Here is a 22907-nt window from a genome sequence, read left to right as displayed (position 1 = left end):
TGAGTGACAGGCGGGCTCCAGTCCCTTTACTGAACACAACAGCATCTTGCGTACGAGATGCAAGCGCATGCACTCACAGGCCTCGACCCTAAAAACCACTTAGGACTGCCAAATCTAGACAGGCATTGTTAAGAGATCTCCCTGTATGAAATGAACTGCTGTAGATGGGGGCAACGGGCTCAAAGTAACAATTCAATGAAAACGAATACAATTGTGACGTTGCACTTTCTTAAACCTTGTAACACCTACCTGACTCAAGGGTATAATGGGGCAGGGGAATATTAATTTCAATGCGTAAAACTGGGGCACATCCTACAACCGCACAAGGTAACCTACCACAAAACTTGCTGCTGTGTTCCACCCATTGAAGTGCGACGTTGAGTATCCTGATGTGCCCAGAACCAACAGCTGTACTAATCTTGGGAATTGCACCTTGTTCCCGTAATGGGGGCATGATTCGCTGGACACAGCGCAAGATTGCGTATGAGGCCAACTGTAGCCTGTAGGTGGGAAAAAAAGAAGGAGAAAAAAAAAAAAAGCAGAATTAGAACCTGAAATGATAGAAATGCCTGCGGCCCTATCTAGCAATTGTATATTGAAACGTAAATCTTATGTATAGAGCGCTTAAAAGATATTCAACAAGTACCTAATATTTGTTCTGGGAAATCTTTTGTTTCCAAAACTGGCCACTGAGCCTTAAGAAGCTAATCATCATGGGATCTTTAAGTTACAAGCCAGAGGCAAAATAATAATAATAAATAATAATATTACCACAAGTATGACATTACCTTTATCAGGGCCAATGAGAGGGCGGATGTAACAGTTTAACCACCACCTGGGAGTCCATAGTGTAGACGTACAGCATTCTGAGCCATCTCTGCTTCCTGATGTCTGCTGGTTAGATGACGAAGTGCACAGATGGCAGGTTCAGTTATGTCCTCTCTGTCACCAGCACGTAAAACGGTTCGCACTAGGGCTCAATGCCACCAACTTGACAAACCATCATCTTATTCTTATAATTGTTGCAAGTAAGGTTGGAAAGGATCCCAGCTGCACAGGTTACGACATTGATGTCATCTGAGCCAAGAAGTTGAACAAGGGTTCCCAGAAGGCCTTCCATTCCTTCCTGTTTGGAAGGAGATAAGAATACCTTTAGTACAAACCCCCTTTAAAAAGGGTTCTACCCATATCCCTAAATGCCTTCAGTCCCCAAGGGGAAGTGGAGCAGGATGGGGAGGGGTGGCTAGGTAAGGAAGGAGTAAACAACTCTTTCTCCCCCCCCCCCCACCCCACCACCTAATTTCTAAAGTATTCATGAAGTCGCAAATTGTAAATCAATAGCTGTCAAAATAGACAAGGCAGACCTATTGCCTTTATCAGTTTTTAATTACATTACATTCACAGAAGTGTAAATATGCAGACAGCAACATACCTAAATATCTTTACACTGGACACGTATCCCTCGTGACACTAAAGAAACGTGTATGTTCACTTGTATGCAGGATGCTGCTTTGGAGCATTAAATGCGACGAAGGAGAGGTGGGAACGAGAAAAGATCCCTGTGAACGGAAAGGCCATTCATAATAGTGATCAGTAGTCAACCTTTGGAGTTTGGTTCCAAGGAGGAAAGGACAGAAGATTAAGTCAAACGTGATGGGTGAACTGAAACTGGGGTCTGTAAGGAGTTAGGAATGGTACTGGGGCATGTGACCCAGTCGAGGGCACACGGATCTCAGATTTCCCTCAGAATTATGGGCATCATTTTCAAGTGAATGGTCGAAGTGGTGCCAGCTCAGCAAGTGACATCTGTCCAGGAGCCGATGAAGCCAAACCTCTTGAGGCCGACCTAAATACTCCGAATCGACCGAGCACCAGAAGGCCAGTCCTCAAATCTGTCACAGGAATCCATTCAGGGCTTTTTTGTTTGTTGGATTAATGGGGGGCATTAAATGCAGATATGTTTTCTATGGTTCTAGTAAGGTCCACTCTGGAAAGATGGTAGGCCTATACTTTGGTGCGAGTAGGGAAAGAGGACATCTGTCTGTGGAAGGAATGTGCTTAGTTACCACACAAGAAAGAAGGTGGGGTGGTATGGGTCAAGTAAGGGTGTGAAGAGTGAAACAGAGCAAGAGCTCTGGTAGAAGTCACCACAGGAAGGTTCTGTTAACCTCCAATTACCGAATAACCTAGGGCGAGGTTTTAAATGTCTCAGGAGTGGGCAAGACAACAATAAGGGGAAACACTATTGATGCAAGCACACCTCGGATTAGTCAGTGGGTGTGGAGAGCAGCAACTTTAGTGCCCAACGGATGTCCTCTGGGTTAAGTGCAAAAGGGGCAATCACAGAAGAAACCGCTCGAAAGCCCAACCAAATAATGTATGCAGGAGCACCAAAACTTACTGCCTGGCTGCAAGATGCCGCCAATTAAAAAAAAAAAAACGACATTTTGGGGAGCTCATTTTCAGCCAGTTTATGCAAATATGCCAGATCAGGGCGAATCAAATGCTCTGGTTCACAAACTAGGGAGGAAGAGGTGCACAGACCCCTATACACAGTTAGGCAGCACACAAGCAGGCTCTTAAAGTGACAGAACACAAGGGCTGGATTTATATATGGACAAAGTGTTTTAGACTGTTCACAAAATCCGATTCAACGCAACTGTCAACTCACAATCAATATTTTACATCTTTCGATAAATTCCTTGTACTGGGCAATGGAATACTAAACTTGATCACTGTGCTCTTTCAAATGACTATTAATCTAGGGAGCGACAGTGCACTCTTCCTGCATTTTAGTCATTTGCACATGCGCTGTAATCACACCAATGAAGTACTTCAATTTAGTGATCAATGTATACAATACTCACACTTATGCCACTACACTTTGTTGGATTACTTAACACTATACAAACCACTGCTTAAAGTTCCTTTTACAAATGATCATATGCATAAATTAAACCAAACACTTAAACTCAGACATGCAGATTTGCTAAGTGGAAGCCCAACTCATCCAAATATCCGCTTGTATCTGCTGCCAAAAAAAGGATTAACGTGCCATGGCAAAAAACTCTTCTTACTTAGGCCTTGTCATGTTGTCAGTCTTCACATAGTGGTTTTGCAAGAAAATCAACTGCTAAGTTAATTAATTCTACCTGTAGCCATTAGCATCAGGTACTTCACACAGCTATGAAAAACGCCCGGCTCAACGCAATCTTGATCAAATACAGTTTCTACCAGCATTAACGCGCCACCAATGAAATCTGAAAAACAAATTTCCTTGCGGGAATGTCACTTTAAACCTCGCCAAGGCAACAGGAAGGCAATTATATGCGGCCACTACCTAGTAGTTCCTTCCATGATGCAGTAACTTGCCCGAGTTGCGCGGGCACTATTCATTCAAATCCAAGGTGGCCTAGTTTCCATGCTGGGTGCAATTCGTCATATTCTCAATTGTTTGGTACAACGGAGTGCACTACTATCCAACCTACTGCTAAAATGGCAGGAAACCCTAACAATCAGTATTGCCGACACCTCACATTTAAGAGAATCCCATCAGGATACATTACATTGTATATGTACACATTTAAAAAAGACTCGAGCTTAAAGAAGCCGTAAGCCTTCACAAATATGCTTACACATCCAAATACAGAAAGGCTAAATTTAGGTGCTGTGAGAATGGTCGTAAGTGATGCATTCAGAATAGCCTGTGGATCCCTGTAAAATTCATGCCAAGGAAGATTGCGTAAAACTAATGCCTTAGCCTCCTCCCCCTCTCGCTGATCTGATTAAATTGCCCCTGTAGAACTGCTGGGCGCTTTGCCCGCTGTTAGGCATTGGTGTCGTTTGTCGATCAAGGGGTGGAGGAGGTGGATTATCCACACATGCACCGTAAACTGTAAAATTAGTCTGGTCCTTTATTAGAAGAACCAGCTTTGGCGAACAAATGTGTGGCATAATTATTTTAAGACACCCCCGCGGTCTCCCACCCTCACCAAAAAAAATAATAATAATAAACAAGCATTTACAATGCAACGGGTCTCGCGTTTGCTCATGTTAGAGCTGATCGCGTTGTAAACTCCTAACCCGACTTTTCACCTCTCGGGCAAAAGTGCATTTATGTACATAACCCGAAAGTGAAATTAACTATGTAAAGCGCTCTACTTCTGCCAAGCGAGATCGGCGCTCGTAAATTAGAGAAAAAGTCCACGAGCCCGATGGAAAACAGCGAGCCTCGCATGTTTTCTGTACTTGGTCGTTGCGCTCGAGGAGGGGCTAGCCACCAGAAAAGGAATGACGTATGCGTGCCTTCGACTAATGAAAGCAAGCAGATTTTATTAGGCAAGCCCAGGAACCAATAAAAAAAAAAAACACTGACGTGAAGTGGACAGGGCTCCGAGCCCTTTTCTAAATACTAAAGTGTCTCGCCGTGATACGCATGCGCGAGCAACGCAGGCGCGACCCTAATAAAGCCCCACCCCCCTTTCATCACGAGCCAAAGGTTCTGGGAAATTCACCAATGCAAACGACTAAGCAACGGGGCTATTCTATCAGCGTTACTTCTTCAACCAATATGCTGCGTCTGCAAACGTACCGGCACATCCCTTTACCTATAAGGGGAGAGCACCAGAATTTGTCAGTACAGCTGTACACTAGTAATGGTCGGTACCAATACTTCTGCCGAAAGTCCTAGGCTGCTGCAACCGTCCATCCTTTGAAGGTGATGAAGAGCAAGCTGACTAAACAGTTAAAAATACTAGGAGGAAGAGTTCCAGGATAGATGCAGAAAACATACTGTAGAAAGCTTCTCTACACTGGACATCCTTTCTACACTACTGATTTTGGAGAGCACTACTCACTTTAGAGACATTATGCTGTCATTGGTGACAAAAGGCTCTGTATTTGCAGGCTCCCTAGTGAGCTGAATCTGAGTAGCCAGCAGTACGTGTGGGAGAATACCATGCTGCTGTACCACTACCACCACGCAAACCCCGCATAAACATACTTCTTTTCACTCAACAGCACTATGCACAAGACTGCCAATACAGACGTAAATCTGTTGCAATCCAATACAAACATTGGTTGAGGAAACATTAATAGAAGGGCCAGGCCTAAGGTTTCCCAATTCCCAAAGGAGGGAAACACTAACTTTTTTGGACGAGTCCAACAATAGAACACTTAAGAAAATGCAGCACTTTACAAAAAAATATTCAGAGGATTCACACAAGGAGAAGGGCGCATACTGCTTCACATATCAGCACACAATTAGACCAGATGCACTGTGGTAAATGCACTGCATAATAACACTCACTTTAGTAGAAAGTCTTGGATACTCACCATTGTTGGTACAGCCAATGGTTTGGAAGGGGGGGGGGGGGGGGGGGGAGGGGATTTTCCTTACCTGCTTTGTTGCAGCATCAGATAGGTTTCTTAGGGTCCAAAGGCAATTCTGAACAAGCCGTTGGCTCTGATCCGTCAGGTGAAGTCCTAAAGCCTGCATGCCACCTACAAAACAAATATAGAACACAGTTTCAATCAACCGGTAAGTAGGAAGGTTGCCCTTCTAGAACTTGATCTCCATTTAAAAATAACTAGATGGTCTCTATTTTACAGGAATGCACAATCACAAAAAAGTGAGAAGACTGCCAGCCAATGGTCATTAGGTTTAAAATGTGTGACACAGCATGCAACTAAGCAATAAATATAATAGGCAGTAATGAATACATACCGGCTTCAACAATAGCAGGTTTGTTGCTTGAGCAAACTGACAGCACTTTTAACACCCTGCTTGTGGTCCACAAAAGCTTTTCATAGGTATACGTTCTCATTATATTTACTAGTGCTTGAGGTCCTCCACTGGCAAGGATAATCAACTAAAAAAAATAATCTAGTTTAGTATAGTCACTTAGCAGCAAACACTGCAGTTAGTAACGAGTCTCGAACGAGCAGAACAAAATTCCATACCCCCCACAAACACAAGTTTTATTCAGCTGCTCTATTCTACTGAGATTTAAAAAAGCACTACCCAGAAGCATTCCAACGCTGGCAACGAACTAACACATGTGGAAAGCCCTGGTTTTCAAGTATTTCCTGAAGTTTGTCCATTTGGCGTAGGCTAACTGGAATTCCATAGTTTAGGGACAAGGTAGGAGAAAACCCCCTCCATACCTCATTCTACAACTATTGGAAACCATTGTAAGTCACATATTGGTCTAGCTCAGAGTCCTACCAGGTGTGTACTGCTCCATGAAGGCTCGTAATAAGGTGAGCCTTTCACATGGAGTACTCTACGTGCTATGCACAGAGCTTCGAACTTTACCCATTCACCTGGAAGACTGAAGAGTGGTCAATCCGCTGTGAGCCAACAGATATCTCGGGATGTTGAGCAAACAGTGTGCTGCTGCAATTTGCACAACCTGTAGCCTTTTGGACACGTATCAAGCAGCTCACAGGTATCGAGTTCCCACAGTCTAGGCACCATAATACCAGCGCCTGTACAAGCAGCATTCTAGAGAAGGGGTTGGGCAAATCTAGAATTTTCTAGAACATCGAGAAGGTGCTTCTTTGACTAAGCATAGGTAATGGTAGGCAAGGAGCTTAGCTAAGGAGAAGCAGGGCTCTCGCCTAAACAGCATTGAAAGAGCCACCATTTAAAATCACAAAGTATTAACATTAAAAAATAAAAATAAAACCACAGAAATTGCAAGAAGCTCCCTCTTCATTAATTGGTCATGGGGGGACGTAGCGGGGAAGGCACTGACCTGGTCCGTTCTTTAATATGAAGGCATTAAGACATACCTAGTTGAGGGGGTGGAACTCGCCCAACTGGAACTACTGAGCTGCAGAAGTGCGCTACTTAATGCAATGTTAGAGGCACTGGGAATGGGGATTGGCAACAGAGCTTTCCTATAACTAACTCCGAGAGACTGCTGCCTTCAACGCTATTACCGACCAAACAGCACATGCATACGAATCACAACTGCGTAAGAATTAACCACTGTAAGAGACTAAGTAAACTAGTTTTTATAACGCAAATTTGGACAGCCCACACACAACATCAAAGTTCTCAACTTAGAACCATTTCTGTTTAGTCCGTCTGAAGGTTTGAGATGGTGCATTTACAGAACTCACTAGTGCAGGATGCTCATAAAAACGAAAGTACAACACCAACCTTGCTCTCTTGGTTACCATAAGCTAAAATTTGAAGACAATCCGTTGTGATGGCCAGGAACTTTACATTGGTCTTGTTTAGCAGCGCAACCATTTTTTGTAGTCCACCAGCTAAACGGACAGCCATTTTAGCTCCTTCTTGGTGTAATAAAAGATTATGTAGTGTTGTTATAGCATAGAAAAGCACAGAATCCACTGGAGAGCTGAAGAAAGATAAACAAACCAGGTTAATGGACTTTTCATATGAAGAAAAATATGCTTATTTGTCATGTATTAGTTATCATACCCAAGCATTTTAACAAGCGCAGGAATGCCTCCAGATTTAAAGATGGCCAACAGTCCTTCACGGTGGTGGGAAAGGTTATGGAGAGTTCCGGCAGTGCAGCGTGCTGTCTCAACATCATTTGTATTCTGCATGGTGCGCACAATAGCGGATACCATCTGAGGCGAACGCATGATAGCATGGCGGGAGGCTTCCTTTTTAGACAGCTGATGGACCATGACTGCAGCCTTGTTCACTACAACCTTAAACACACGTTTATCGCATTACAATCCCATTCATGAAAAAGAGCATCCTACTAAAACAGTCTCTCGTTTGCGGTTTTTTTTCTTCTCTTCAATATTGCACGTTTTACAAGCCTGATAGTTTCCATGAATAGGCTGGCACATGCATGCTACCCAACTGATTTACCAAGGGTACAAGCAGAGACCGACTACAGCTAAGCTGTTCACAAAAATACTAATAATTTCAGCCCACTTTTCCCACATATTTTATTTCCAGATAGACGAACTGTTCCTATACCAGATCCAAACTCTGAAAGCTTGTTAATTACCAGTTCATAAAATAGTGCAGTTAGCGCTGTAAAGGAGGCTTTCTCCACAGGTCAACACACCTGAGGAGGGGTGGGAGGAGGAAATTCCTTGTCCTATCTCCCAATGTCTAGACCACTCTCTACAGGGTCACGCCCGACGTAGAATATTTATGTACTGTATTTAATGCTCTACCTTAGCACCTACCTATTGCAAAAATAGTTTTTTTAATTTCTAAAAAGTTAAGTGAACCCAAGTGACAATGAGAAGTGCAAAAACGCTTTGTTAATTCAGCACTTCACATCTACTTATACAACACAAGCGGCCACACAGGAAAAAAAATCAACGATCATTGGCAGTCACAAATATAGCAAGATGCAATAGTTAAATATAAATTTGCCAAAAGCCTAACTTTTCAAAATCACTATCACAACTCGGGTTAAAGTCTCCAGTAAAGCAAAACTTATTTACCTGGTCATCATCATTTAGCAGCTTTGTAAGCTCTGGAATGGCACGTGTTGCTAACTCCGCATCATCCTGATAATTGATCAAATTGACAACAGCATGCTTCAGCATCTGAGATGGTTCAGCTAGGCGCTGCACATTGGTAGGGTGAGCGGCATCAAACTGTGTGGAAGGAATCTGCATGCCTTCATCCAGTGTTTCAGGGAACATTGCAGCACGTACTCTCTGAGCTCTTGTCATTGCAAATTGGCCATCAATGTCTAAGAAAAGTGCAGTGAAATCAGAGGTAAGGAACGTAAAACGACAAGGCTCAGGCTAAAAAACATTAGCTTGGTAATGCAATTCGACTTAAAAAAAATATATAAAGAACACCCACACAAACCAAACCCACTAAAATAATTAATTGAGTGTTCCATTCGCACATAGGTGTGAGGATTTACTTGTAGTGCACCCACCTATAATACAAAAAAAAAAAAAATCCACTGGTTCATACCTGCTACTTGTTCATGGGTGAAGGACTGAGAAAAACCCTGTTCCCATTCGTACAAAACTTGATTGCTATCCACATCTTCCTCTTCAGGATTGCCTTTTCCACTCAGGGAAGGAGCTGTGGTGGTAGCTCCAGAATGAATACCAGAATCCAGGTATGACTGTTGTTGCCAGTGGCTGACAGCAGCTTTTCGATCCGGTTCCATTGCCATGTCCAATTCCATCAAGTCAGCTGAAAAAAATAAGTAAATATTTAATTTAGCTAAGCAGCAATGCACGATTTACATAACTCACATTTAGCCAACATTAACAGGGCCGTTATTAAAAAAAAAAAAAATTAAAAAAATTGTCCAAGCAGCCAAACTATGGAACTCAACCCTAAAACATAAGATCTACGGATCACCATCTTATCTTCAGAAGACCACTCAAGAGTTGGCTCTTTCCTACATAACCACCATAGTCAAAAACCAATGTACAGTACATGCCTGTGTAAATGAACATTTCTAATTTGATTGAATGGATGTATTTAGATGTGAATTTCTTGGTACAACAAAAAGTTTAATTACTCTTTGGGACTGCCTAATAAATTGTATATTGCTTATGGATATATATATATATATATATATAAAAAAAAATTTAAGCTTAACACGTTAAGAGGTCACTTAGTTTTCATATAAGTTATGTGAATAGATGCTTATGGGTCTATCACAATATGCAAACAGTATAACTTTTTTGCTACAAGTAGTTTACTATTTAAATAGCAGGGAAAATATATATATTTTTAAATGGTTATAAAATTCACAAAGTAAGTTAGCTTAAAATGCAGAAACACTTGAAAGCATGAGTTTATAAGATACTACTTTAAGTATCGAAATAGTCTTTTTACATGTATACCCTCTTTGTACTTCTGTATCCTACTTTACACCTACTGTAGAAGGAAAAAAAAAATCCAATGCACTTTATGTCTCACCCTATACCTCTCAGAAGAGATCTGCTTTCTCTCACCCAAAATCTTATTCTACTATGATCTCCCAAACAACCCTTTCTAAAAATCTCTTCCCTCATGTATCCCTCCTTTGACTCATCCCAAACCCAAATTTTACTAATATGATCTTCCTAATCTACTTCTAGAGACTTCCCTCCATCTCTTTTACTCATCCCAAACCTCATTTTACTACTACGATCTCCCAATAACACTTTCTAGATTCCTCCCTCCATCACCCTATTCAACCAAACTAACAGACTGCTTAAATTAACTCATATTTCCCTATACTAATCTACCCCTAACCTTTATTGGGTTCCGGAGTATCGTGCTACTTGCTGAAAAGCACTTCAATGTCTCATCAGGGGCAATAAGCACCTTCTAGAATCAAATTGTAATAGTAAAGGCTTGCCATTTAACTGTGTGACTATTAAAAATAAAGGTGGTGGTAAACTTAAAGACTTACAAATTAGCACATCAACAAATGGAGCATTTTTCAAACTACTAGAGGTCATTGGTTAGTTAGCTTTGGTCATGGCAAACCATAATCTACTTCCTTTAAAGCCAGGTTCTGGCTTTAAGAAAGCTTTATCAACGCAACTGACTTATTTAATGCCAGTAGTACCTTAGAAATTTCCAAAGTTTTGCTCGATTTTTATTTCGAAAACCAAATGGTTAAGGGGGTTTGTTTTTCACAGCCCTGTTCTCCCATTTTTTTTTTTTTTTTTTTTTTTTTTTAAATGGAGTGATCACACATGCAGCTCTAGTATAAACAACCCCAAAGCAATAGCACATTTTCCATACACCAACATCTTAAGTGATGACATCTACATAAAACTATTTTTGAAGCAACTAGAAACACACTTGAAATGCTATGCTGGGCCCAGAGCAAAAATTACCACAATCAATTAAAAGGACAAAAAAATAAAAATAAAAAAAATACCTTGGGTTGCCATGTTTGCGGTAGATTCAGATAATTAACCAGTCTTTCTTCAAACACCTACATTAAAAATTAGAATACAAAAATTAGTTTATTTAAAATTGAAAACAAGTTAAAACTGTCAAACAGTGCAGTACTTAGCGCCATTAAATTTTAGGAAATCTCCAGTGCGGCCCACAACCACATTATGTATGCAGTAAAGCTTGAAAAGGCAGCAAGTCAGACGAAAGACAAGCCAAATAGGAGGGTCTTGTCCAAGTCCTCGTTGCCGAAATCTAGAGCAACGAGCTATAGTGAAGAGAAACCGAATGTGTCGGAATACAATAAGATGCCTACCCAATCTATTCTAGATCAACGAAAGGTCATCCAAGACAGCACCTTCACCTTTATCATACAAACTAATGTACCAGCAAGATTTGCTCTTAACAGGACTGAAGTTTTGCAGTTTAAGCGGAAAAAAAATCCTTGGTCTGTCTGAACACATTTTCAATAGTACACTCAAAGTTTTTTCATGAACCGTATATAAAAATAATAATAAAAAATATAAAATCATTTAAGTAACGTAATTTGGTGGCAAATGACTGATGTAATTTTTTCATCAGCTCCCATGCAGCACTTTTCTTACTATTGCAATGCAGCCACAAACTAGTCAAGTTGGCAGCAGCACCAATGACCAAGCTCTACCTCCAAGGAGGGCCACCAATACTGTGCAACTGGTTCTTTAGAACACCATCCTATGTGGCTAAGCATCGCACATACATTTTATATAATCTTGTGCATCACCACTGTAGCCTAACCGGGTCCATTAGGTTGTGAAAACAGAACCAAAATATTTTAGTTTTGAATTTTATTTCCCTGCACTTATGTTGAAAAATTGAAGTTGTGGTTTTCAAGCTTGTCAAGTAACCTGGTGCTGATTTACTCCTCCTTGAAAGAACTTCGGTTTACCAACCAACTGCCCTGCTTACACATCAGTTCTGTGTACTTGCTGTTGATTCCTTGCAACTGAGACATCTACATTTTCACCCTCATTTCAGAGGGTCTCAAAATTTGAAAGTATTTGTCTTCCTCCAGCCATTGTGTAAGACACTACTGCATTCTTCCGAATGACCCTCTACCCAAGTATTTTACTTCTGTATGCGCATACTGCTACTTTTCGTAGTAAGACTGTTGGAACTGGCATAAAAGGTTTCCTGCACCCCACTATACATCAAAGTCTGCAGCGCAGCCAACAATGGTCGTCTGCACACTCCCAACCCTCGAGGACATATTAATAGAACTACTAAAAAGTTAACGTAATATCCCGGTAGTCAATATTATGTGGATGGAGAGAATAGACCATGTTAGGAGTGGTAACAAGGAGATCTGGTGCAATTATACCTGTGCTGCCCAGTATGAATTATTTTTCCTGCCAAAGTTTTACAAACACAAATAAACAGATAATGTATGCACTGCCATTTTATAGCTAAAGCATTTCATGCACAAAGAACTACTCAGGATGCCACTAAAGTGTGCTAAATTTAATGTGCATTCTTCAACCTGCCTTAGGTAGCTATAACTACGGAAATTCAACTGTTTCAATAGTTAAAAAGCACAAGGCAAGTAAAGAGAAAAACAAAAAAAAAAAAAAAGAGAGCTAGCCAGTGAGTGTAACTTGCCACTTACAACAGGTTTGGGGAAACAATTCATGCTCAGTCAGATTTGGAATTAGCACCAACGGTAGGGAAAAGCTGTGGCGCACAAAATCTCCCAAGAAATGCCAGTCATGTAAGTACGATTAGTTATACAAGTACCCTACTTCGGTATCTTTAACTTTTAAAAAGATACCAAAGTAGGGTACTTGTATAACTAACCGTGCTCACATGACTAGCATTTCTTGGGAGGTGTGCGTTTTAATTAAAAAAAAAAAAAATAATAAATAAATAAAAAAAAAAATTCCCCCAACCCTCCCTCCCCAGCAAAGACACGGGGTAAAAGCAAGGAGACGACCAGCAAAAGTGATGCAGCACAGGGAGAGCTGGGCTTGGGTTATCAAATATCTCTCAGACCAAGAAAATTCATAGGGCTGGTTTCTCATGACAAGTTTCACATGGACAGTACGCCTAGCAGGAATCCCAGGAAATCCACCAACCCTGTATTGTAAACCCGATTTGGTAGTAATCTGGAATTTGGATTAACTGTCAACTCAAGAGTGCGGGCCTAAACTAACGACCCTAAACAATAATTCAGAGACAAGCCACTGGGCACTTTTTCCATGAATGATACATGTAGAAAAAACACTTGCAGTACTTACACTAGAACACGTACTTCACATGATTAACCCCATCTCTCTAAACATAGGATAGGCCGTATGTCAGATTCTGTAGCCACCCATCTTTTTATTGATTGGCTGCAGCATTCACTAAATTGAGCTGGTATTTACAACCAGAATACCGTATTTCCTTTTTCCTAAGAAATTAACAGCAGATTTTGTTTTCAATGTTCACAAAATTCCACCCCCCCCCCCCCACAGTCATTGTTGGCAACTTCAGCTTTACTATGCCGCCTTCAACTCCAGGCATACCATTTCTATAATCCTCACACCTTTTCCACTCTCCCCGTATTCCGACTTTGGCATTACATCCATTAAAACCAGTGATGAGCCCCCCCCCCCCCCAAGAAAACCACTTTGGCTGCCAGAGACCCTAACTTAATTTCTTTGAAAAAGGCCAGAGCTGATCTGGCATGCTAGGTTAAGTTCAAACGACCCAACTGGGAAAGGACAAACCTAGCATCAGAACCCATTAAGACTAGGATACGCACACATACTTTGAATCCCCACGTGCCTTAAAAGACTTCCTACAAAGTATTGAACACCTCATGAGAAAGATGCATCCAGACAAGGTTATTCACAACAGCTACACTTCGCTTTGGGCAGACGTTGCTTACCAGTGATCACAATTGAGTTTACATTGATAACTTACGTCCAAACTTATCCTGCATGACTTTGTACATCACGATAAACTCTGGATCAGACTTAAAGGATGTGTAAACGTCTTAATGAAGAGCAGACCCTAGAAGCAGACCGAGTTTTCAGGTCCACATTCCCATCAATCAACTCCAAAAAAATTTGCAAGTGAGAATCATGTGGCAATTCCACTGCAAGCCATTCGTTCCATAGTATACACAGCATAACGTTCTAACACAAGCTGTAGTATCTCCTTCTGTGGGAGGCCCCTCTATTAACTTCGATTGCTCATCTGGGGATCTTCTACAGTCCACAAAAATGTGACTGTTAGGCTGTTGAGCTGTCTGGAAAAACTGTGATCCAAGATAATGCAAAGGAATGTGAATTGTGCGAAGTACGATTATACATTGTTAATTCAGCCGCCTAATGAAGAGGTAATAAAGCACCAAATACTACACTGGTTAAAAAGCCATACCTCACCCCGGCTCACCAAATACTCCTTAATGTTCAATCTGGCTGAAAGTTTGCCTAGCATTCTTGACGGCAAAATTCCCCTCTCAAGAGAGAAAGTGTCACACCCAAACACCACGGTATTCTCTTACATAGGCACCTATGAATGCACCCCTTCTCATCTAGGAGATGAGAATGCTGTCATAAGGAGGTGTGCATTCAGCTCACTTAGTATGCCCGGCTGTGCACTGTCCATTTTTCTACCATAACGAACTTAACTAAAGGCACACTAAAAGGCAGTGAATCTGGGATAGTGGATATCCCTGCCGGACCTCGAACATGGAATGGTCTTCAGCCCTTTGCAGCATTTCTTTGCAAGGATTCTAGCTTCAAAAACTACCAGTAGTTGCTATAGAAACGAGTCATTTGTTTATGGTAAGGTATAAGCAATGGTCTTCGCTACTTTGGTGTTTTAAAGGAGGGGGGGGGGGGGGGAATGGTTATTCCTAGCTGCAATTGTTCAGCATCATTAAACGGACTTTTGTAAAATTGTCAAATGCCATAGATAGGGCCACTGAAAGGTTAACACGGCATTTTAAACTCATCAAAATAACACTTCAATGATTTTACACTGTTTCTTAAAGCTGCAGTCTCTTGGAAAAGGATGGAGTTGTGGTGCTCATCCAAAGGAGCAAACATGTAGAGTGAAAACATTAACGTGGGTTACAGCCATTTCTTGAGCTGCCTTAGAAAGGGGAATTAAATCCAACATGTCATCACCCATCGATATGGTAGAACTACTGTTTAGTGTGTGCAGGGTTCAAGTCCGTTTTTTTCTTGCGAGTTGCCCCTTGGGAAGATTATACCCTGGCCTCCCAAAAGATTTCTATCTGCCTAGGTTCTGAAATGGGTTAGTGGAGTCTTGTAGGTACGCAACTCCACTGCATCTCTAAATCGGAGGTTTTGCCTTAGAAGAAATAATGATTCCAGTTTCTCCACTGAGTGGTTAACTCCACTTACAAACTCAACTGCTGCATGGTAACTAAAACTGGTGTACATTTCTGTAACCCAGTTTAATAAAGATTTTATCATATCACCAGACTGAAAGACCATTACATAAAAAAAATTATAATCGAAGTAACTGCATCTAAAATACATTATATTTTTTAATTTGCATATAATCCTAATACTAGGAATAGGTTTTGTAACAGAACGAATTTACATGCTGCAAATTCTGCCCAAGGAAGATCCTGAATTACAAGGTTAAATTTTTTTAGTTCACAAAAAAATACAAGTTATGAAATGCTAAAAAGATCATGCTCACTAGTGTCACGCTTTACAATAAAAGCTCAAATACAATTAAAGTGCAAGGGATTAATTCAATGAACAAATCTTGAGCAGCACAAACTAGAGACCTAATACATTAGGAAACTGGACAGTGAAATTAATTTAAACATTAGGAAGAGATACTAATACAATACTTCTATCATGAATTATAGTACGAGTTGATACAGAATATGAAAATACTGATTGAGGAGGCAATTATATGAACTCAATTAAAAAAAATCTAAGAACTATGTAAAGCACTTAAAATTGTTTATGCAATCTGTTTCGGTGCAAGCAAACACGGACGAGCTTCTACCACCGAAGCTATACTATACTTAATAAATAATGCTCTTAATTGATTACGTAGTGTTTAAAAAGGACACACATCACCAGATTTAGATTCTGGAAGTAACGCTGGCAGAGATCACTAACCTAGGAAATACCATCCCAAGCAGCAGTAACTTGTAGCAGAAGCAAACTCAACCGTAAGATTATTCTACGCACACTATCGGAAAGGTTCCATACCACGCACGTTTGAGGCTTTTCTTTACATCCAAATACTGTTCTCCACAACAACATTGCTCCATGCATGCTGAGCAAAAAAATAATCTTTGCCAACTCTTCTAGGTAAAAAATAAAATAAAAAATAAAAACACTAATTTTTAACAGACACTTGGGTTCAGGTGCCATATCATTCCGGCCAATATCAAATATACCCAGAGCTTTCAAGTAACTTGACTATAGAGCACTCTTTTCCTTCAAATTGTAGAATATTTCATGCTTCAAAGCCGCACCGATGGAGCCAGGATCAATAATCAGAAGATGGCTCCCCACCTTAAAACAGCTGCCATAGTAAACAGTTGTGGCTACAGCGGATTCAAATTTGGTGCCAGATACGCCCTTCCAGCTTCTCAAAAAAGGACCAATATTTACTTCATGGGCACAGCAAAAAGAGGGCATAATTGTAATCTTATAGACAGCAGGAACATTGGCAAAGTGCCTTAGCCCACAACACATGCCTAGGACAATGCCTTGTTTCTACAGTGACTAATATGACCATTTCTTAAACAATTGCTAGAAAAACATTCTGCCAAGGTATGGCTAAAATTGCATCACTTCCAACCTATCATTTCCCAAAGATCAATAATATTAATACTAGATCTCAAATAAACACACGCTTCAATGTTTATGTATACACTAGGTTGTAGAGCAGAGGGCTCCGAAAAAAGCTTCATGCCACACCTCCCCCGCCAGTTTAGAAAAAAATAATTTTTTCCGAAATATTTTATAGAGATTGCAATGTTTAAATATGTCTAGACGTATTTAAACATTACAGTTACCTTTTTAAAAAGCAACAACATGCATATGCTTAAAACAAAACACGTGTGTAATGCTTCTTTTGGCCAAAGCCTGTGCATGCTCTATCGGCTATGTCAACGTTCTTTTAAAGGGCACTACGACAGTCAACATTGGCTGCAGACTGTACTTTATTCTTCACTTTAAGCCAAATTGGATAGCAGCGGCCTGTGCTGCTCTGTATTAAGTTAAAAAGAAAAACAGTGTGAGGGGACAAGCCAGAGAGGGAGATGAGTGGAGAATGGTAACTGAAACAATGGACAGTGAGAGTGGGTGGGAGGCAGCACTAGAGGCCCGGGTAGCAGGACCAGACAGTGAAGGGGGGTCAGGATACGAGAGGGTAGGAGGGAGCACCAACAACGGACAGCAGGAGGATGGCCTCCTACAGACACATGCACTCAGAATGCACGTGAAAAAGTATCAAAAATTAAAGTGTACTTGCAGAAGTGCAACAGTAAGCAGAAGGACACAGGATGCAGGCAGGAAGCTGTTGTGATCAAAGCATCATAGCAGGGAAAAAAACACTGGAAGTATCTGGAGGAATCAGGAGGCGCTGACCAAGCAGAAGCAAAGGGGGGGGGGGGGGGGGGAAGCATGGCGAGGAAACCACCCAATGGTAAGTAATGGGCAGGCCCCAGGGCCATTTTTTTTGTTGGTTTAACTAAATTTCACCAATGGGAACTCATGAATATTCTGTATGTACACGAGTTGATAGGTCAGGTGGAAGGAATGTAGAGATAGATAGATATGGAAAATGTCACTTACCCAGTGTACATCTGTTCGTGGCATGAGACGCTGCAGATTCACATGCTGTGCATATCCCGCCATCTAGTGTTGGGCTCGGAGTGTTACAAGTTGTTTTTCTTCGAAGAAGTCTTTGAGTCACGAGATCGAGGGACTCCTCCCCTTTCGGCTCCATTGCGCGTGGGCGTCGACTCCATCTTAGATTGTTTCCCCCCCGCAGAGGGTGAGGTAGGAGTTGTGTACATAGTGCCCATGCAATGGAGTAAGTATGTATGTACATAATGTGACTAAAAGGGATAGGTTTTCAAAATTTACAAATGTACAAGTTATTTTTATCAACTTATAACGGCTACAGGCTCCTGGGGAGGTGGGAGGGCGCATGTGAATCTGCAGTGTCTCATGCCACGAACAGATGTACACTGGGTAAGTGACATTTTCCGTTCGATGGCATGTGTAGCTGAAGATACACATGCTGTGCATAGACTAGTAAGCAGTTATCTCCCCAAAAGCGGTGGTTTAGCCTGTAGGAGTTGAAGTTGTTTGAAATAATGTTCGTAATACTCCCTGTCCTACTGTGGCTTGTTGTGTTGTTAACACATCCACACAGTAATGTTTAGTGAATGTATGAGGCGTAGACCATGTGGCTGCCTTACAGATTTCTGTCATTGGTATATTCCCTAGAAAGGCCATGGTGGCGCCTTTCTTGCTAGTGGAGAGTGCCTTTGGTGTAATAGGCAGTTCTCTCTTTGCTTTAACATAACAGGTTTGAATACTCTTAACTATCCATCTGGCAATGCCTTGTTTGGATATTGGATTTCCTGTATGAGGTTTCTGGAAGGCTACAAACAATTGTTTTGTTTTGCAAAATTGTTTGGTTCTATCAATGTAATACATTAGTGCTCTTTTTATGTCTAATGTATGTAATGCTCTTGCAGCTACAGAGTCTGGTTCTGGAAAAAACACTGGGAGTTCCACTGATTGATTTAAGTGGAATGGTGATATAACTTGGCAAAAAGTTGGGATTTGTGCGTGGAACCTCTTTATGTTTGTGTATTTGTATGAAGGGTTCCTGTATGGTAAAGGCTTGTATTTCACTTACTCTTCTGAGAGATGTGATAGCTATTAGGAAGGCTACTTTCCAGATTAAGTATTGCATCTCGCAAGAGTGCATGGGTTCAAATGGTGGACCCATGAGTCGTGTTAATACAATATTAAGGTTCCACGAAGGAATTGGTGGTGTTCTTGGTGGAATTATCCTTTTTAGACCCTCCATAAATGCTTTTATGACTGGGATTCTAAATAGTGAAGTTCAATGTGTAATTTGCAGATAGGCAGAAATTGCTGTGAGATGTATTTTAATGGATGAAAAGGCTAACTTAGACTTTTGTAAGTGTAGTAAGTAGCTTACAATGTTTTTAGTGGACGCGTGTAATGGTTGAATTTGATTATTATGACAGTAATAAACAAATCCTTTCCATTTATTTGCGTAGCAATGTCTTGGAGTAGGTTTTCTAGCCTGTTTGATGACCTCCATACATTCTGTGTAAGGTTTAGATGTCCGAATTCTAAGACTTCAGGAGCCAGATTGCTAGATTGAGCGATGGTGGATTTGGGTGTCTGATCTGTTGTGTGTGTGTTGAGTTAACAGATCTGGTCTGTTCGGTAGCTTGATATGAGGCACTACTGACAGGTCTAGTAGTGTTGTGTACCATGGTTGTCGTGCCCAAGTTGGTGCTACTAATATTAGTTTGAGTTTGTTTTGACTCAATTTGTTTACTAGATACGGAAGGAGTGGGAGAGGGGCAAAAGCGTAAGCAAAAATTCCTGACCAACTCATCCATAACGCATTGCCCTTGGAGTGAGGCTGTGGGTACCTGGATGCGAAGTTTTGGCATTTTGCGTTTTCTTTTGTTGCGAATAGGTCTATATGCGGTGTTCCCCAGTTTTGGAAGTAGGCTTGTAGTATCTGGGGATGAATTTCCCATTCGTGGATTTGTTGGTGATCGACTGAGATGGTCGGCCAACTGGTTTTGAATTCCTGGGATGTATTGCGCTATTAGGCGAATGTGAATCGCCCAGTGCCAAATCTTTTGTGCTAAGAGACACAGTTGTGATGAGTGTGTCCCTCCCTGTTTGTTTAAGTAATACATTGTTGTCATGTTGTCGGTTTTGACAAGAATGTGTTCGTGGGCTATTAGTGGTTGAAATGCTTTCAATGATAGAAACACTGCTAGTAGTTCTAGTTGATTTATATGAAGTTGTTTTTGCCGAGTGTCCCATTGTCCCTGGATGCTGTGTTGGTTGAGGTGTGCTCCCCAACCTACCATGGAAGCATCTGTTGTGATCACGTATTGAGGCACTGGGTCTTGGAAAGGCCGCCCTTGGTTTAAATTTATAGGATTCCACCATTGACGAGAGGTGTGTGTTTGGCGGTCTATCAACACTAGATCTTGAAGTTGACCCTGTGCTTGTGTCGCTAGGCACTGTTGTAAGGGCCGCATGTGTAATCTTGCGTTTGGGACAATGGCTATGCGCGAAGACATCATGCCTAGTAGTTTCATCACTAATTTTACTTGATATTTTTGGTTTGGGTGCATGCTTTGTATTACGTTTTGGAATGCATGTACCCTTTGTGGACTTGGAGTGGAGTATTGTTGTATTTGACACGGTTGTAAGTGTGATTTTAGGTAGTTTATTGAGAACCCTAGTTCGTGAAGGGTTTCTATGACATATTTTGTGTGTTGAAGACACTGTTGCTGAGTGCTGGTTTTTATTAACCATATCGTCTAGATACGGGAATACGTGTATGTGCTGTCTTCGGATATGTGCGGCTACTACTGCAAGGCATTTTGTGAATACCCTTGGTGCTGTTGTTATCCCGAATGGTAACACTTTGAATTGGTAATGCACTCCTTGGATTACAAACCTTAAGTATTTCCTGTGAGAAGGATGTATGGGTATATGGAAGTAAGCATCCTTGAGATCTAATGTTGACATTTAGTCTTGTTGTTTGAGCAAGGAGATCATGTCTTGAAGTGTTACCATGTGAAAGTGATCTGATTTGATGTAAAGATTTAGTATTCTGAGATCTAAGATGGGTCTCAGAGTTTTGTCCTTTTTTGGTATTAGAAAATACAGGGAATAAGCACCTGTTCCTTTCTGATGGTTGGGTACCAGTTCGATTGCCTCTTTTTGTAACAACGCTTGGACTTCTAGTTGTAATAGATCCAAGTGCTGTTTGGACATGTGTGTTTTTGGAGGCACATGTGGTAATTGTAGGAATTCTATGCAATAACCATGTTGGATAATGAAGTTTCCTTTTCATTTTCATTTTAATGGGGGGGGGGGGGGCGGGGGAAGAGTTCTTATTTTCCCTGTATCTTTTTGAATATGGAGCCTTCTTTGCGTATAGTCTGGCTCCCCAATCTCTAACTCTTGTCCAAATTTATGACCTTGTAGTTGTGCTGAAAGGCCTTGTTCTTTGGAATAAGAGCTTGTTTTCGGCTCCAATGCTGGGCGTTTCGGCACCGATTTTGCTCGGAGCCGGTATCTCAATGTCGAGTTTGGTTGGAGCCAGTATCTTGACCGGAGTCGGATGACCGACACGTGTGTGCCCTTTTTCGGTGCCGATGGTTGGTCGCTGTGTTTACGGGTTAAGCCATGGTCTGCCGGCAGTGGCGTCCCCTGGGCCTTCATTATTTTGGTGTGAGTTTTGGTCGGGGCAGTCTTACTCACGGTTTTCGTTGGCTGCTCACTTTCGGCCTCGTCCGAGTCGGCAATGGAGAAAGTCTCCTCTTCCTTGACGTCGTGGTGTCCTGGCGGCGCTGATGCCATTTGAAGCCTTCGAGCTCTCCGGTCCCGTAGCGTCTTCTTCGACCGAAATGCCCAACAGGCCTCGCAAGTATCCTCTTTGTGTTCGGGGGACAAACAAATTACAGACCAAATGCTGATCTGTGTAAGGATACTTATTGTGGCATTCGGGGCAGAAGCGGAATGGGGTCCCGTTGCATGAGCCTTGAAGACGCACGCGGTCGGGCCGACCAGGCCCCGCCGGGGGATAGAAGCCCCGAAGGGCTGCCGGAGCTCTTCTTTTATTCGGTGTCGATCTGCTATAAGTAACCCGATACCGAACACAAACAATACAGTCGAATTTTCCGAGATTTAACTAACTTTCCGAACCGAAACACGGAGCGAAGAGGAACATGTCCGAACCCGATGGCGGAAAGAAAACAGTCTAAGATGGAGTCGACACCCATGCGCAATGTAGCCGAAAGGGGAGGAGTCCCACGATCTCGTGACTCGAAAAGACTTCTTCGAAGAAAAACAACTGGTAACACTCCGAGCCCAACACTAGATGGCAGGATATGCACAGCATGTGTATCTGCAGCTACAAATGCCAAGGAATATGAAATATATATATATATATATATATATATATATATATATACACACACACACACATATACATACACACACATACATACACACACATACATAAAAAAAAAAAGGAGAAAAAATAAATAGGATTTCACCAACAGTCCATGTGTTCTGTCTCAAGCAAAATCATGAAAACCTATAGACAGTTAGTGGAAACGTGTTGATTTCATCTCAAGTACTGCAATAAGGGTAGTATTTATGCAACACTTAGAACAGCCTTTCGGGATAACCACTAGCTACTATACTGAATTGAGCATCATGTCTACTGTAGTTGGATCTATTTGAGCTTTCAGTCACTCCATAATCCTGTGGACGTATGTTTTTTTTTGCTCAAGGTCCAATTTCCGTTGGGACTGCCAACAATTGGTTCTGCAAGAGGTATTGGTAGTTTGCATAGAGTATGGCGCCACAGCCTTGACCTGTGGCTCCAAACTACCTTGTGATACAAATCAGGACAAGGCTCGTCAGGAGGCAACATTAACCGGTTCCTTTAAAAAGGTGGTGGCTTAACAGACAATTTTGACACAAGTCAAGGCAAAAAGGTAATGAATCAGGCTCCATGCTCCCTGAAACATGGCAAATGGGTCTAACAGGCTGATCAGGTCATGGTTGAAGCAGCTGGGTGCTACAAGTAAACTGGGTCCATCCTCTTAATACTCCCTGTAAGGTGCAGAGAACATTCAGTTCCATTAGGACCAGAACAGGTATTTCATGGAGTGTTTAAAGAAGGAGTTTTTGATGAAAACGACTTGCGCAAGTCATTATGCTAACCTAGCGTTTATTTTGAAGGTGAT

At 41.5% G+C, this 22907-nt stretch overlaps 1 protein-coding gene across 1 annotated transcript in view; it reads right to left on the bottom strand.

Annotated features, from left to right (window-relative positions):
- Nucleotides 1-22907, bottom strand: part of CTNNB1 (catenin beta 1) — a 60038-nt gene that overhangs the window by 25297 nt on the left and 11834 nt on the right. Inside the window, 14 exon segments of the mRNA XM_069211485.1 lie at nucleotides 333-395; nucleotides 397-423; nucleotides 425-448; nucleotides 450-508; nucleotides 796-835; nucleotides 837-976; nucleotides 979-1126; nucleotides 5399-5502; nucleotides 5726-5870; nucleotides 7169-7370; nucleotides 7454-7692; nucleotides 8449-8702; nucleotides 8936-9163; nucleotides 10857-10913. Coding sequence (XP_069067586.1) covers nucleotides 333-395; nucleotides 397-423; nucleotides 425-448; nucleotides 450-508; nucleotides 796-835; nucleotides 837-976; nucleotides 979-1126; nucleotides 5399-5502; nucleotides 5726-5870; nucleotides 7169-7370; nucleotides 7454-7692; nucleotides 8449-8702; nucleotides 8936-9163; nucleotides 10857-10869 — 1686 coding nt within the window. The 5' untranslated portion in view covers nucleotides 10870-10913.

Source organism: Pleurodeles waltl, chromosome 10 (genome assembly GCF_031143425.1).
Source record: "Pleurodeles waltl isolate 20211129_DDA chromosome 10, aPleWal1.hap1.20221129, whole genome shotgun sequence".
NCBI lineage: Eukaryota > Metazoa > Chordata > Amphibia > Caudata > Salamandridae > Pleurodeles > Pleurodeles waltl.
This window is presented reverse-complemented; position numbering and strand designations above follow the sequence as displayed.